The sequence below is a fragment of the Malaclemys terrapin genome, chromosome 2 (genome assembly GCF_027887155.1).
Source record: "Malaclemys terrapin pileata isolate rMalTer1 chromosome 2, rMalTer1.hap1, whole genome shotgun sequence".
Lineage (NCBI taxonomy): Eukaryota > Metazoa > Chordata > Testudines > Emydidae > Malaclemys > Malaclemys terrapin.
The window spans coordinates 48,945,884-48,963,659 of record NC_071506.1 but is presented as its reverse complement, the minus strand read 5'-3'; the positions used below and the strand labels follow the sequence as shown (position 1 = coordinate 48,963,659).

At 42.1% G+C, this 17,776-nt stretch overlaps 1 protein-coding gene across 13 annotated transcripts in view; it reads left to right on the top strand.

Moving 5' to 3' along the window:
* Positions 1-17,776, top strand: part of RALYL (RALY RNA binding protein like) — a 574,454-nt gene that overhangs the window by 518,145 nt on the left and 38,533 nt on the right. For all 13 annotated transcript variants that reach the window (XM_054018798.1, XM_054018800.1, XM_054018790.1 and 10 more), the window contains 2 exons: positions 9,290-9,337; positions 15,176-15,339. In XM_054018798.1, the coding sequence (XP_053874773.1) occupies positions 9,290-9,337; positions 15,176-15,339 (212 nt within the window). The remainder of the gene's footprint in view (positions 1-9,289; positions 9,338-15,175; positions 15,340-17,776) is intronic.

Below are 17,776 nucleotides of genomic sequence, written 5' to 3'. Positions count from 1 at the left end.
CATTCTCTGGGCTACATTTCCACTAGATATCCATCCCTTTTGCTCCTCTCATGCACCCTATGCTGCTCTGACAACGGGGCCAGTTGTTTCTCAGAATCAGAGAGCCTTATCCCTGGTGTCCTTGATATCCCCTGTTGCTCTGAGTGGAGTTGCTCTGCTGGAGAGAATCTGTCCCTCAGTGTGCTTTACAAGCTTAGACTAATCCTCACAAATTCCAGGGAAGGGCCTAACATTGCATACACCACTTTGAAAAATGGGGCCTAAGTGGCTTGTTCAATATTCATGCTGGTCACCAGGCTCAGGATTTTCCCCAATTACATTTTAGTGGCAAACTGCTTTCATCTTGTGAATGTGTTTTTGAATATGGAGTACAAATATTTCCTAATGGTACATACAACCAATGGATCCAAACAAGCTCCCACAAAGTTAATGGGGAAACTCTCTTTCAGTTTTCTGAGTGCCAGAATAAGGCCCTGATTAAATTTATACAGGCTTGTTATAACAGCTGTTTATTTAAAAGGTAGAATTGACTGAATTGTGCCTACAAATACAAAGGCAATAGAGAAACTAGCTTTATTATTACAGACAGGGCGCAGTTCCTGTGTGTTGGCTTTCAAGAAATCCTTTTGATTTTCCCACAGAAATCAGAAATAGTCTATGTAAATGACTGTATCTCAAGAATGTGTGTTCCTTTGTGATCTCCAAACAAACCATGCTGATCTTGTCAATTTCCTTTGTAAGAATTTGCCTTCCAGTCCTTCTGATTATTCCCTTCCTTCTTTTCCTCATCCAGACCTACAGAGAAATCTTAGAACCTTTGAAATGATGACATGGGTCTTTGCAGCCTTAATTTTATACCCATAGATCAGTATTTACATATTGGACTCTATGATTTGTCTAAATGTGCACAAACACAATTAATTGACCAATAATTGAAATTTCCGGCCAATCAGCTAATTTGAAACTTTACCATCTCCAAGCATTTTGACTGGGGGGAAAAAAGTGGTGGGGGGCCTTGCCTACTTGAAAAGGTGAACTGCACCACAGAAATAAGTTAAAACTTACATTTTCTATAATTCCTTTTTGTCCTCTGGCACTTTCTGGTTTCCTAGAAACCTTCCAGAATGTGTTAGTCTGAGAAATCACTAATGACATTTGTCCCTTGACAGTAAGTATGTCAGCAAAAAACAGACTCTAAAGACTGTTTTCTGTTTATCCCCAGAACAGATGTAGCATGGGCTGCAAAATAAGTTTCTCCCAACGTGTCTCAACCCTGACAAATGGGATCATCTCTATTGTAGAGATGGTAGTTGAGTCCCCCTGCTGCGTCAGTCTTTGGCCTCAGTGGTGAGCTTGTCTATTAATATGCTAATTAGTGCCAATTGTATTGTTGTTTTTGTGGGATGTGGACTCCTGTCCATTAAGAACTGGACTGAAATCTCCAATTTATTTCAAATAGACCACAGAAAATCAATCAGGTGACACTGGCTTTTAGTAACTATCAGCCTAAGATGGATTCAGCTTGACAGTTTAGAGGTGAAAGGGTGCATATCACATTGTTAATTCCCTACATAGGTCAAAGAGTTCCCCAACTTTAAATTTTTGACTGCAATTTTTAATATTTAGATGTCAGTTTAACTTAGACTCAATCCCTTTTGTATTGAAAAGGATACTGTTTTTTGCAATCATTCTGTGTGAGAGGAGAAATGATTTTACAAATGACTAGATTGCTAGTTTAAATCATTGTGTTGACAAGTACCTCCTAAAGAGAGTTGGATTGAAAGAATATTGTTTTAGTATTGAATATTTTTATCAAGCGTTGACAACGAAGGAGCAATTGATGGTCTTAGTGGTAATAGTGCTGTCAATTGTATTAAGATGCATTGTGCCTGGTTTATAAACATTTACTCAATTTACAAATAAATCTTTGTACTGAAGAAAGCAAAAGAGATATTAGCTACAGGGTAAATCACATGCAAGATTCAATCTCCTACTGCAATAAAAATACGGAAAACAAATTCTGCTCTCCATTACTCCACTAAAGTCAATTGAGTTGTCTATGTTTTAAAGTAAATGAGAGCAGAATTTGATCCTTGGTTTATAAAAGTTTATAAAATATTTTGCTGCCACAGAATGTTGATCACAAAAAGAACAATATCCTAACAAATAAAAGCTTAATAATTAATAAATCTAATCTTATTTCAAAGGCACATAGAAAGGCACAATTTTGCATTTTCTTGACTGAAACCCATAGAACTCCTGATACTCAACTTTCATGTGCCTGTGTTCAAAATTATACCTGTGAAAATCTGGCCCCAAGGGAATCCTTTATTCTTAAAGACTACAAAATTTAAAGTGAAATGCGGTTTAAAAATACAGCATCTCCAGCAGCAGCCAACCAATTCCAGCAGGATTTTTTTTTTTTTTTTTTTTTTGTGATGTTGAGCTTAACAGGAATTCATCTTACTTTTTCATTGATGAGTTTTCTTTGGGCTCAGACTGAGCATTACATTGTGTTTTACTTGTCTTTCATTTTGTTAGTAGCATCATGTACACAGTGCTGTTCTTAATGCTGCAGAGATGGCATATATTTCTGGGTAGGTTATCAGCCAGTTTTCAATGCCATTATGAAACTGCTGATTCCTCCAGTCCACAGGATTGTTTAAACCTCTCTCTGCCTCCAGCTTGCTGTATATTTGGTAAGCTAGACAGTACAAGTGGATGCCTGCAGGCTGCAGCATCTGTAACACAGCTTTGTTGGTTGCTAAGGAATAACTCTCAAGAGGTTAAGAGCCCTGCAGTCACCTTGATCTTTGGGCCAATGATCATCTGCTAATTTGCAGCTTCATGTTCTGTAGTGTAGCACTGACTAAATCATTGTGACTGCCTGTTGGCACGGAAAAGTGTTAGCAATTAAGGCTGTAGCTGGGGAGAATATATGGGTCTCTCACAGTGTCATCTTATTATTACAGTATTGTCAAGCATTGAAAAATCATGAATCAGCTCCCCTCAAAATCATGAAATTGACTTGGAAATCATGAGGGTGTTTAAATAACACATTTTGGATTTTTTATTTTTGAGCCTTTTCATGTACACATGGTTCATATTTTCAGTCTCTTATTGACAACCACGAGGGCTAGAAACTTACTGTGATGAACTGGGGCTATGTCAGTACAACTTATAAATTCTGATTGATAGCGTGAAGTGGTATTATGAAAAACTTCTGTATAATGAGTGCCTATATGTATGTGGATCCAATCACTGACAGATGCAATAGCAGGAGCACACCAGGCAGAGATACAATGGGGTGGTGCTTCGGTCTCAAACACCTAAAGGATGGTGAGCAGCATCCTTGGAAAACCAGTGTGCTCACTCCTCTGAAGTGATGTAGGAAGGAAGGAGCTGTGGAAAGTTATCCAAAAGACAGAACGACGGCGGCCAGGAGGAGTTTAACTAGCAAGCTATGCAGGAATGGAGGAAGCCAGACAGAAAGAACAAGCATGGGGCAGGAGAGAGCAAGGTCTCACAAACTGGGGAAGGGACTTCATGAGGGAGAGAGGTCACCCCACATCTAACACTCTGCTTGAGTTGAGGACACCTTGCCTGCCTGCCTGCCTTCTTTGCACCAAGATGGTCCCCAAGGACTCACAAAAGAAGGGCAAGCTGGTGAGGACATAGCAGTTTAAGACGTTTATTCTTTTGTCTGATCCGTACTCTCCTGAGCTCTATGTGATTAAGGAACAGAACATTAATGTGTTAGACTGTGGACAAAGTGTGTGTTTTATGCTTCACAGTTTCTGTGTGCCCCTGAGAGTAGCTTTACACTGTATATCAGAAGCTTCACATCTTTGGGGCAGAGTTCTGTGACAGGGGTGTGTTTAAGTAGCTGAATATTTTGGGGAGTCAGTGCTAGTCCTTGGGCTAAGGGCAGGTGAGCTGAGGAGCCCCATTTCTGAGATGGGATAGCAGACTAAGTCTGTGCCCAGAAATGTCCCACAAAGAACAGAGGATGATAGCACATAGATGTCACTCCTAAAGTGCCATAGACATTTTTGGGTAACTGTATTGCTACTTTTCAGAGTAGCAGCCGTGTTAGTCTGTATCCGCAAAAAGAACAGGAGTACTTGTGGCACCTTAGAGACTAACAGATTTATTAGAGCATATATGCATCCGAAGAAGTGGGCTGTAGTCCACGAAAGCTTATGCTCTAATAAATCTGTTAGTCTCTAAGGTGCCACAAGTACTTCTGTATTGCTACTATACGTTTTTAATACATGGGATTTAATAATATGGCATTCATAATTTCCTGTAGAAAGACTCAGTTAAACAAGCTTTCTCCAGGAAACTAATCACAGGTTGGGGGTAGGGGTGTGTGTGTAAAACACAATTCATTCCTCCTTCTGGGGATTGCCCAAAGAGCTGCATTGTAGCCTCTCCATCTCTACTGTCCCAGCCTACAGAGTGAAGTAGCATCTGCAATTGCCTATACCCGGTATGCCAGTGATTGCAGCTATTCAGTTGCCAGATGTGTGGATCAAATGGCCTCCTTTGCTCCATCCCAATGGCCCTTCTCTGCTTATCTGCTTCTACCAGTGTAGAACCTCCTTCAGCAACATGCAGGGTGTGCGGAGACTTCCTGTACAGATGCTGCATTTGGGCCCTTCTCCATACACCAGTGCTGTAGGATTTAGTTAGCATGAAGGGCCTTGAATAAGCCTTCTATTTTAGGGTGAATTTCACTCACAATACACAAAACAGTCTTGACATGGAAATAGGTAACCCTGGGTAGCCTATCAAATGTAATATACAGGGGAGTCGATCCTGCAAGAGGCAAGGCTTCCTTCTTACCTCACTCTTACTTCAGGAGGAATTGAGGAGACTTGGTAACTTGTAAGAATGCAGGGCAGGCACCTCAGTAGGACTGAGCCTTAAAGAAACTATTGCCAGTAACCGATATCTTTCCAGATGCATTTATCTACCCTCATTTTAGAGATATTTTTGAGAACGTGTCTCAAGTGTTCTTAAGTCACCTGTGGTGTTTCTCAGGATGCAGATTAAAACTAAGTAAAAAATTTGTACTCCCTCTTTCTCTCTGATTTTATTGCAGTTGTTGAAATTTTGGACCCAATAAAAGATTATTACAACCAACGTGGTATTTTGGGCAGTAAGACCAGAGTGTGACAGTATAAAAATCTTTTGATATAATTAAACAAGTTTAAAAAAAACCAGCAAAACTAAGAGCTCAGGCAATCACCAACAAAAATTAGCAATTTAATTATTTTATATAATTTTTAAATTCCAAAATAGTTGCTCCATACATCTGCAGATTTGTAGCACTGTGTAAAGAATGGAATATTGAACTCTCTGTTTACAAACCCAGAGACATGGGGATTAAGATTTCATTTCAAGACTAATGGTCATCTGACTATGGATCAGAGCAAAGGAATGGAATTTTCAGATTGTTGATTTGTTGCGTAAAACCAGTTTTCCGAAAGGCACAGATGTGAATGATCATCTCAGATTACTCACTAAATTGAAATAAACCGTATCTTTAGATGCCAACATTTAAAGAGTATTTAAAACAATATGAGGAATTCTGTCTGGCTGAAATTCACATAGGTGTGAAGTGTCAGCTCAAGGTACCCTCTACACCAATCCAGCCAAGCTCTTAAGCCTATCCTTAACTTTAAGCATATGAAGTAGCCCACTGAAGTCTTGCATGCTTAAAGTAAAGGATGGGCTTAAGTGCTGTGCTAGATCAGGGCCTTAGTCACATGATAGGGCAATGCAAAGGTGAGTCACTGGCAGAGAGCTCATGCAGGTTTCTCTATGCTAGAGTGGATGGTGGTGATGGATGTAGGAAAAGAAGAACCAGGCAGAGCCCATACCATCTAGGTCAGAACCTGGAATTCCCATTCCAATGAAAATTCCAAAATTTCAAAATAATTTGTTCCACATCAGAATGAAAACTCACAATTTTGAAATTTCCCATGGAATGGGAGGAGTCTGCAATTTTCATTTAAAAAAAACAGAACAACATTCCCCTTTTGGCATCTTCCAAATGAAATTGATGAGGATCCCAGCCCTGCCTGGCAGGTTACCAAGAAACCAGAAGGTCTGACAGTCTTGGCTTGACCTGGGGCTCCCAGGGCTTTTAGGGCTCTGCAGCAGCTCATGAGGTAAGGAAGTTGGTAAGAAACCAGGCAGGTCCCTTTGCCTGGTTTCCAGTAGAAGATTCAATAAAATCAAGACGTTCTTGCAAAATGTTTTGATTTTGACAAATCAATATTTTCCAATAGACGAGACATGTCACTGGAAATTTTCTGACCAGGTCCAAAAACTGTCTATATTTCTGAGAAGTCAGTACCCATCACATCCCACACAAGTAGTATGGAGGGACTGCAGCCACTATCCATCCCCATAGTCTAGAGCAACAACTGCCTCAGGGGAGCAGAAATGCAAATCTTTGCCTTAGCCTTGGTTTGTGGGAATGGATTTTGCCACATCAGCTCCACTGCACTTCATCCATGTAAAACCCAGTTATCTGGTCTTTATGCAGGTAAAGTAAATTTCACCCCAAGTGACAGGTTTTCATGATGTTTTGGACAGACCTTTTAAATTAAATGTATACTCCCTCCCCCACCCCTTCTCTCTCTCATATTAAATTATCTTCTGTCCTCCACATAAAACCACAATGCAATTAAATATTAATTTCAGACTTATTTTAACTGTTAATCATGTAGTCAATTAAAATGTTATGCTAGAGAATGGCTGTAAATAAAAAAATAGCTTTGCTACCTCTGATTTCCATGTGCCGTTAATCGTGTAGAATGGCTAGAGACTGAAAGACAAAATAAAAGTTCCATTTAGAAAAGCTATTCCAAGGCCTTACAAGGTAGTTTGCTTTAATTGCAAAGAAGAGCTTAAACAATATGATCCCTACCCACAGCAAAGTACTTGAAAAACACATTAAAAGTATATGCATTAGCTGTATTGTAAATAATGATGACATCTTGGTGTTCAGTAGCAAAACCAACAGCTGCTGTTTTGCCTAACAATGGGTAAAAGGTGGGACCTGGGTCTCTGTACAAAGCCTGAATAAATTTGCACAGAAATCCATCACAAGGCCTAGGGAGAAGAAAATCTACCCTCAACCCATATTCAGGGTGCTTTTACAGTTAGATTATGGCCACTGCTATGGCTTGCTGAGCTCTCCTTTTTATGGGGCTTTTGGCCAGTGCACAAGTTCTGCTCATGGAGCCTCTGTCTTCACCACACACCCTCTCTCCCCTGGCCTGTAGCTGCCTCACAGAGGGACACTCCTTGGAACTTGGCACTGTATTGCACAAGGGAACTGTGGAGTCCTCATGTATGGTCTTTCCTTAGGGTTGACTGAATAATTCATGGCATGAGCTCCTGGCATGTTTTGGGTTTCGGTTTTCTTTGTTTCAGGCTTTCATTTTATTTCCCCCCTTTGTTTCCTCCTCCTTCTCCTGCCATTATCCTCCTTTTCAGTGGCAAAATGAAAGAAGAGGGAGGAGGGGAGGATGGAGTCTAGCCCTTTGCTAGGTGTCATTAGCTGCAACAAGGACCAGGTACAATAATATGTCCAAAACACATCCTACCACGGGGAAGAGCCATCCCTTATAAAACACCTACTGTTGTGTGTTTCCATTGTTGTTTTTTTTCTGCACACATTTTCTTCTGTTTCTTCATCATTTCTAAATCCTGCCATCTCTCCTTTTTCTTTTCTAGTTTCTTGTCTAAATCTTCTATTTTTTTCCTTTGATAATTTCTGTATCTTCTTCCCTTTTATTCCTGCTCTCCTGGCTCATTTTATAATGAGATTCACCCCTACTTACTTGCAATAGTTTATCCTCTCAGGTGGCTGAAGCAGTGTATGTTTTGTTTTCCCTGACCTTGACCGACTACCTGCAGTAGCTGGGAGAGTAAAAAATCCCCTGCAGCTCATTTTGTTGTGTACAGACCTTTTACCAGCTCCTCGGTCTTCTTTTTTCTGGCCATTGTGATAGACTTCATTACTGACACTCGCTACAGTGGCAAGAGGTGATTATTGTGACTGGGATACTCAGGAATGACCATGCTAAATTGACTTTGCACTTCTCGTATCAAACATAGTTGTTCTCTAGGCCTTTCCAGTTCCCACCTGCATGTATTTCCCTTGATGTCTCCTTACTCAGCATGCCTCCAGACAGTTTTTTCCCATCTCTCTCAAAGTGGCATGTATTTCCCTTTCAAAACCTAAAGGAATGGCATGAAAACAAATCTCAGGGAGAAGTTAGTGTTTGTAAGATACATCATCTGTTTTCCTAGAATCACTTCTCTTTCTCCTGGTATATGTTTAGGGATTTTTCAGTTAGAAGGGTCAGGCAGCAACAGTCCCACCATCTCATATTCTCATGGGTCAAATGTTTTCATCCCCTGCCTGTTGGTCTTAATTACAGGCCTTTTTGACTCTCCCACTTGTTTTCTGACCTTCCCAGGTCACTGGATAACCTAGATCAGTGGTCCCCAACCTTTTTGTGGCCAGTAGCACATTCATGTTTTCAGAAGAGTGTGGTAGGTGCCAACAATTTTTCAAGGCTTATTTTGTATTTGTACATTAAATAATATGAAAAACATCATATGTAATATTACATAATATATGAATCCAGAGAGAAGAGAGAAGCCGGAGAGAAGCCGCGAGGACAGAGAACACTGGTGCCTGCAGTCTGCAGCCCTGGAGTTCTCTGTCCCCGGCAGGCACGGGGCCGCAGCTTCTCTCCCCTGCTGGGCACTAGGCGGGTGAACATAAATGCCCCAGCGGGCGCCATGGCACCCGCGGGCACCGCATTGGAGACCACTGACCTAGATGGACACAGAAAGAGGGAAGAGGAAGGCCACAGATTTGGAGTCCTTGCCTCATTTGAGCCCTAAGAATTATTCTAATAGTCATCTAATCACAGAACAGTTATGCTATATTAATTTCTTTCCATATGTGCTGCCAGCTTCTTTCATTGCTATGTGTAGGGGCTGTTAATAATAATTCACATTCCCAAATCTACAACAGCATGGTAGTATGCAAAATGGCATCACATCAGATTTAGAAATAACCTTGCTAAATCCTTTTCATGCATTAACAATTATATAAATGTGGGAGGCTGGAAATAGTCTTCAAATGTTTTTGACTGTGAAAATAAATTAGTATTACAATAATACCACAAATATTTTAATGAAAGTAATTTTTCTATATGCCAGTTCATTATTGCTTTTTGTGTTCTTTCCACAGAGGTTATGTCTTTGACTATGATTACTACAGAGATGATTTCTACAATCGGTACGTGTGGTTTTATTTCTACAGATCCTACACAGTTTTCACTATTTATTTATAATGCTGTCACATAATTAACTTAGAGAGGGATTTGGTTTTAATTTTACACAATATTCATATTTAATTATCTTTATTGCATATTCGAGAAAAAACTCTCTAGGAATAGACTCAATTTAGGATTAGATTTACAGAAAACCTTGAAGATTCATCCCCCCACTCCCTGTGTCCTTCCATTTCTTCATGTTAAGCAGTTCTGTTGGTGTCCTAACTCTCTGAAGGCCCTTTTTTGAGCTTTTCCTTTACTGAAAAATTAAAGGATATAAAAAGAAGTCTGTGGTTTCTTATCCCTGCAGAGTTCTTCGCCAGTATGATTTCATTGGGATACATTGTAGATGTGGAAGTTCTTTAAGTATGAGGGTTTGAGAAAGAGTTTGTCTTGATGTTTATATTTGTGAAATGTATCCTGAGAAATGTGTTCTTTCAGGCCTCTCTTTAGAAAGCTGAATAGATCTGCCATCATGTAATCATTTGCATACACTATTTTGCAGCAATTGCAGCAGTATAGATTCAGATAGGGTATGCAGAACAGAGAAGGGCCATTTTTTTTACAGCACCTTGCACGAAGAACAAACCATCAGTGCGTGGGAAGGGCTTAATGCCACCTTTGTTCTCTCCAAATTCTTTCTTGATTCAGGGTCTTCCCATCCCTTGGTGTGAGTCAGAGCAGCACAAAGTGTTACTCCAAGTGCTATCTAGAATAGCTGCCCGTTGGACACTCTGGGACCCACAATAGCCAGAGCACAGTGCTCTTTCACCACACCTCTTCCCTCCTATTTATAAGCCTGCCTCCAGCACACACCTACACTGGGGCTGCAGAGGAGGGTAGCTTGGGGCTGCTCTGCCAGCACTACGCCACCAGGGGAACCCCTTTATTCAGGGCAAAGGGAAAATAGCAGGGACAGAATTGGGCCCTGAAATTTTAGGGAGAAAACAAATGAAGGGATAATGTGTCCTGTAAATCTATACTTGGAAGCATTTTAGAAACAAAGACATTTTCATCCAATAGGCCACCTGTGCGGGTTTCTTTGTGGCCATTTGTTTTGCATCCCTTACTCCAGTGTTTCCCAAACTTGGGACGCCACTTGTGTAGGGAAAGCCCCTGGTGGGCCGGGCCGGTTTGTTTACCTGCCGCGTCTGCAGGTCTGGCCGATCACGGCTCCCATTGGCCATTTCGCTGCTCCAGGCCAATTGGAGCTGCTGGAAGCAGTGGCCAGTACGTCCCCCAGCCCACACCACTTCCAGCAGCTCCCATTGGCCTGGAGCAGCGAACCGCGGCCAATGGGAGCCGTGATTGGCCAGACCTGTGGATGGGGAAGGCAAACAAACCGGTCCAGCCCGCCAGGGGCTTTCCCTACACAAGTGGCGTCCCAAGTTTGGGAAACACTGCCTTACTCAATGACCCTAACATCTCGGACAGCACTGAAGATGGTGGACACCTGGAACTGCGAGCCAGCACCTCATCATACTCCCAGTTTATCAGACCCTGGTAATAGTATAGTGACCTTGTCCTAAGAGAGGTTAATTTGTGGTGTTTTCACATTCCCTGGTTTCTTGCTCTGAATTTCTTGATCAGAGTTGTGTACAAGCATTTCAAAAAGTACTTTTTTGTGACTGATTCTCCCCAAGCATGAAAGTTATGTGAGTTCTGCAACTCTACAACCTACCTTAGGATTCAGTAATCTAAGTGTAATAAAAGGGCAACAAGAATGATTGGAGATGAGAAATAAATTACATATGAAGACAGATTGAAAAGATTGGGATTGTGTAATTTAGAGAAAAGATGAATGAGAGGGAATTTGATAGAGGTATACAAAATAGCGAGTAGTAGAGAGAGAAAGCATGGTGTAGAACTGGGCACTCCTATTTACTATTTCTCTTAATACAAGAGCAAGAAGACAGTCTATGGTCTTGCCTGTGGTGGTTGGAGTTAGCTTCCTAACACAACCAGGCTATTAGCCACTAAAGTGCTCTCCTCTGGGCTATTCCAATCCTGTCTTTGCCTTGCAGGTTAACAACAGGTGTACCTAAGTCCCTTTGATTCATTCCCCTATGGTATCCAGTCCCTGACACTGGTTACTCACAGAAATCCTAGATCCTTTGCCCCCAGAGGAGCAGTGTACTCCAGTTTAAACTTAAATCCCACTCTGTATAACAATCACCACTTTTAATAAAAGGCATATTTAAAAAAGAATGGAGAGCTAACTAGAAACAAGAGAGAGTGGTGGAAACAAATGGTTATGATACAAAACAAAATCATAAAAAGCAAAGCTGGGTCTACTCTTATTAGGAGTTGCCTTTCTTATCTAATAATAGGTTTTCCACTCCAAAGTTCAGTCTGTTACAGAGATGGCCAGCTTCACAGGAGCCAGGATCCAATTTTTCATGAGAACATCTCTGCTCCCCAAGATGTGTCCTCAGTGAAAGGATACAGGGTGCCTTTCTCCACCCTATGTGATACCAAAAGAGTCTTTTACCTTTATTCATAGGGTGATTGTATGTTTTAATGTTCCTTCATTTACCTTCAAGGGTTTCAATTGTTTGTGATTGTCTCTGATGGTTTTCCATTCATAGTCTTGGGATTGAGCAAGGCTAGACAACTGAGCCTTCCATTACATCACCGGCTAACCAGGACAGGGCAACTCCCTTGACTGGGCCATCAGCTAGACATATGATCTTCTGGTGACTATCTTTTACTCGAAGTCCATAAAGCATATGTTCAGTATAATTACATTCTTCCTTAAATATTACCCATATATACCTGTCACAATGATTATGAATCTTGACAAGTTAGCTTTCTGTAGACCTTAATCTTTATGGATAAATGTCCTGCAAGACATGTTTGATGTAGTGAGTTTGTCAGGTCTGAGGTGAGAGTTGTTTGCAAAGAACGGGGGGATCCTTTGCCAAAGAGCCTTTGTGTCACATCCAAATACTAACTGTCGGAGGTTAGGTAGAAAATTCCAATGTGGACAGGTAATTCTAGAATGGCCCACTACAGGATATCTTACACCTCTGTTGAAACTTTGTGTACTGGTCACCATCTGTCAGGATAGTGGCGCACTGGTTGGATCCAATATGGCAAATCATATGATTTATAATTAGGGCCCTACCAATTTCATGGCGGTGAAAAATGTGTCACAGACCATGAAATAAGCCCTTCCCCATGAAATCTGATCTCTTCCTTGCTGTTGGGAGTGCCCCAGCCAGGGGGCTCCTAGCTGCAAGTCCTGGCTGGGCTGAGAAGGGAGAGGACTTGTCCTCCCCCTGCTCTTGCACGGCCGCTCTCACTTTCTGGGGGAGATCAGACCCACCTTGGAGTGCCTCTCCCTGCTGCAGGAAGCTCCAGCCCTGGAGGTTCTGCAGCTGGAGGAGACTTGTGGAGGTGAGTCCGATATCCCCCTGCTGCTGGGAGCACCCCAGTCAGGGGACTCCTAGCTGTGAGTCTCTGCTGGTCTAGGGAAGGACAGGACTTGTCCTTCCTTTGCATAGCAGTTCTGGGGAGGGAGATAAGACCCACCTCTGAGTGCCTCCCCCTGCTGCAAGAAGCTCCCTGCCCAGGGGGAGATCAGACCCACTTCTGCGTATCTTTTGGGTTAGGACCCCCATGGTTACAACACCATGAAATTTCAGATGTAAACAGCTGAAAACATTAAATTGACCAATTTTAAAACTGTCTGGCCATGAAACAGATCTAAATGGACTGTGAATTTGGTAGGGCTCTATTGATAATAAAGCATACCATATGTACAGTAGAAAATAGTGTTGAACTGTGATGAACTGAATACACAGTTAGTTAACTATGTTGGGAATTGAATATTCACCTTAAATTGAAGGACTCCAGCCATGGAACCATTATTCCATGTGGCACAGGGTTGTAATAAGAGAATATGACACAGCAGGATTAAATGACTGTGGAATTAAGACTTAGACAAGTAAAGGCACTCTGGTCCTGTGGATTAGGCATGTATCAGGCAGAACATACATTAGGAGACCTGAGTTCTAATTCTGGGTCTGGTTCTGATATTGATATTTGACCCTGAGCAAGTCCTTATTCTGTCTGTGCCTCTATTTCCACATATTTACCTAGCTCAGTCACAGGAGATGTGTCAGGGTTGCGCTGAAAATAAAGCAATATATAAATATTATTGTTAGATATCACTAAAGTTTGAAGGGACTATAGAGCAGCACTGCACACAGAGAGCAAATTTCTTTCCCTGCTATTTCTGCACAGAGGACTGGAAACTGAGTTTTTATTAGCATATTTTCCTCCTCAATGTTCCGTCAGATTTGGTGTTCACCTCCCGGAGGAACAGGAAGGAAGTTCAGCACAAAGAACCTATATATATGCTTCAGAGTAGCAGCCATGTTAGTCTGTATCCGCAAAAAGAAGAACAGGAGTACTTGCGGCACCTTAGAGACTAACAAATTTATTAGAGCATAAGCTTGGTGGGCTGTAGTCCACGAAAGCTTATGCTCTAATAAATTTGTTAGTCTCTAAGGTGCCACAAGTACTCCTGTTCTTCTTTTTATATATATGCTGAAATCCACCAGAGACCAGCACTATTTGTAAATTATGCCTCCATTCCACCTCCTGACCACTCCCTTTGTCTCCCTCTAGGCCCTTGGCAGCCTGGCTCCCCTAGCAGCATCAGCAGCTAGCCCCAAAACCCTGCCCGGGGGCATTACAGTGCTCAGGAAACTTCAGACCTTCTGTGGTTTGGTGTCCACTCATCACCATCCCTTGCTGCCCCTTCCCACCCACAGAAACTGATCACCATAGGACTTGCAAGGGGACTTGCAAGAAGGGGCAAGTTAATATAAATGAGGTGGTGAAATCCCCTTACCTAGATCGTCCAGGTTTTTATCCCCTCCCTAGCCCACAGCTTTTATGTTCTATATACGTTTCTTAGGCTTTCTGTCACCTTTTTATCTCTTTCCCCTTGTTCCCTGACTTGTGCACAGATTAGTGAATTGGTATTGATCCACTGTGTTTAGGATTCAAGGAATTTAGTTGTGGAACACTCCATTGTGGGGACTTAGGGAGTATTTTCATTTACTTAAATGGGAGTTTTTTGAATTCATAGTTGCCATAATGCAGAGGGCCCACACCAGGGGCATCCGTTAAAGTAGTCCTAGGAGTGTTGGTGGTTCCAAAGTGTTCCATCTTTTATTAAAAAGAATACAAATACATGTCACTCTGTCTTGGACAGGTTCCACTCTTTTAATGCCTTCCTCTGAAGGATGCACACCTCTCTCAGTGAAATGTCCCTTATGCAATTGCATGGGTGGTGAAATCCATCATTTGGCAGCATGACACTGTTGCACTATATTTCTTTATGGCAATGTTTGGTCTCAGGACTATTCATCCTCTTTAATGTATGTGCAGTCTGGAGTTGGAAAACTAAAATCCAAACCCATGCTTGTAATAAAGGAGCCAAAATGTCATCACGACAAAATGTGCAGCAGTTATTTGTGCGCAATGAAATGCTGTGGATCTGCAGAGAGCAGGAGATGGATTTTCCATGATGCAAATAACAGAGCTCCATAAAGCATCCCTCATTTAAATTACACAAAATCCGAGAGCTATGCACAGTGGGCTGTGACTGAAATCCAAATATGGCACTTAATGTGCAGAGGTCCTTGAAATCTAATTTGACTGTGATATGAAGTGATTGATTTCAAAGAGAAATTTCCTCTAAAATAACACGAAAATTTAGTTGACAGGATCACCAGGACATAAAACCATATCTCAGCATTTGTAAAACTGTTCTCATTTTTTCTCAGATTGTTTGATTACCATGGTCGTGTCCCACCACCACCTCGTGCAGTGATACCATTGAAGCGCCCTCGTGTGGCCATGACAGCAACTCGTAGAGGGAAAGGGGTTTTTTCCATGAAAGGGGGATCGCGATCAACGTCTAGTGGGGCGTCTTCTTCAGGATCCAAATGTAAGTTGCTTATATCAGTTAGCTTATCTTGGAACTTGCTTTAATAAGGGGAAACTCTTTATAACTGTTATCATGATGGTTACTCTGGTTAAGGTTGTTACCATGTTCCATTGCAGCTCCTTGTTTTAGTCCCTTTATTACTTTGGCTTGGAAAATTGGTTTGGCTTTGAAAATTGCCAGACTTACTCTGAAAGCCAAGGAAAACATTTTCCCAAGTTTGGAGGAAATCTATTCAATGGCATTTCAGTTACAGATCATTTAAAAATTAGCCTGATTTGTAATGTTGACACTTGTCTACTGTTCATCTTCCTCTACCTCAAAAGTGGCTTGTTCAAACTTTCAATGCCATGAGATCTCCTTGGCATCTCATAGAATCATAGAAATGTAGGGACTGGAAAGGACCTCAAGAGGTCACCCCACAATGAGGCAGGATGAAGTATCCCATCCCATCTCCTAGAACTGGAAGGGACCTCGAAAGGTCATCGAGTCCAGCCCCCTGCCTTCACTAGCAGGACCAAGTACTGATTTTGCCCCAGATCCCTAAGTGGCCCCCTCAAGGATTGAACTCACAACCCTGGGTTTAGCAGGCCAATGCTCAATCCACTGAGCTATCCCTCACCCCCAATACATCCCAGAATGATGGTCACTTTTCCTGCAACAGTGTTGATTCACATTTAATTTGTGATTCACTATAACCCCCAGAGACTTTTCTGCAGTACTCCTTCCTAGGAAGTAATTTTCCATTTGTGCAATTCATAGAATATCCGGGTTGGAAGGGACCTCAGGAGGTATCTAGTCTAAGCCCCTGCTCAAAGCAGGACCAATCCCCAGACAGATTTTTGCCCCAGATCCCTAAGTGGCCCCCTCAAGGATTGAATTCACAACCCTGGGTTTAGCAGGCCAATGCTCAAACCACTGAGCTATCCCTCCCTAGACCATCCCTGACAGGTGTTTGTCTAGCCTGTTCTTAAAAACCTCCATTGACAGGAAGCTCATGCACCTGCTATACATGAAGGAAATAGGCTGTAATTAAGCAACATTATCGAGTATTTTGTTGTAGACAGTTTGAGGCCCAATCCTTCTCCCACGGATTTCAGTGGGAATTACGAGCCCAGTCCTGTTCTCATTGATATCATTAGTGTCTTGTTAGTGTTCAAGAGGGTACACAAAGCAGGGCTGGGCCTTCAGAGAATATTCAAAGTAGTCTGTTAGTTGCACTCAGATCAGGGACTTAACTAAGAAAAATAGACTTGACCCACTTCCCTCATCATCATCACCTCCCAAAACATGCCCTGGGAAATTCCCTTACATCCACATGTCTCTTCAGCACCCATCTATCTCTCCCTACCCCTCCTGTGGAGTGATAAATTCCCCTGTAATTTCAATGGAAGAAGAGGAAAAGGGGGATGAGAGTCAGGCCCTAGGCGGCATGGAGGGGCCTAGAGGAAGATCCTCTTAGAAGATCTGGACACCACTTAATAGCGCCCCTAGAGAGGAAAAAAACATGAATTCAGCAACAGTACACATGACTGGAAAGTAAAACAAGAAAAGGCTTACAAACATGACATCATAATAATGAGATAACATACTGGATTTTCCCTGCTTGAACAGCCCCATTCCGGTGTGGTGGAGTTTGCAAAAATACATTCCCATTTTGCCACCATGGTGTCCTTGTGTGTAAAAACATAAACAGGACAGGGCAGGGCACACTCACTGTCTCTCACAGAACAGGTGTAGTTCCTTGTACAGGACAGAACCACTGGAGACAGGTAATGATAGAAACCAGTCATGTATGTTCTACAGATTCTGGGCCTTCTGTAATAAAACCAGAGAGAAGTGCTGGGCAATGATGGGGTACAGCAACAAGCCACAGGCATTGCCCCAGCCTGAGATGGGTGTGCAGAGTAATTGTAGTGATTGTGCAAGGTCAGCATGAGGTGGTGGATAGGAAGAGCAGGAAGTCTCAATTTCTGTCGCCAAACTGTTCATCCTTGACTGCTCAAATACCATGACCCATCCATGTCAACCACTGTGAGACTGCCCTCCTTCTTCTGCTTCTTCCTGGGGTTCTACTCCCCACTACCACTACAGTGTCCAGAACAATTCCTATATGCAACCAGCACCTCGTGTATCCAGCATTGTGAGGAGGGTCAGGCTAGGGGCATCTCCTAGTTGTTAAATCCACTTTTCCCCACTGAGATCCAGAAGGCGGTGGGAGGTGAAAAGGGTAAAAAATAGGCACGATATCATAATACAGGTCTACTATAAATCACCAAATCAGGAAGAGACTATAGATGAGGCATTTCTAGAACAAATAAAAGAAATATCCAAACACAAGATCTAATTCTAGTGGGGGACTTTAACTATCCAAACATCTGTCAGAAAAGTAATATGGCAAAACACAAAATTTCCAGTAAGTTCTTGGAATGTATTGGGG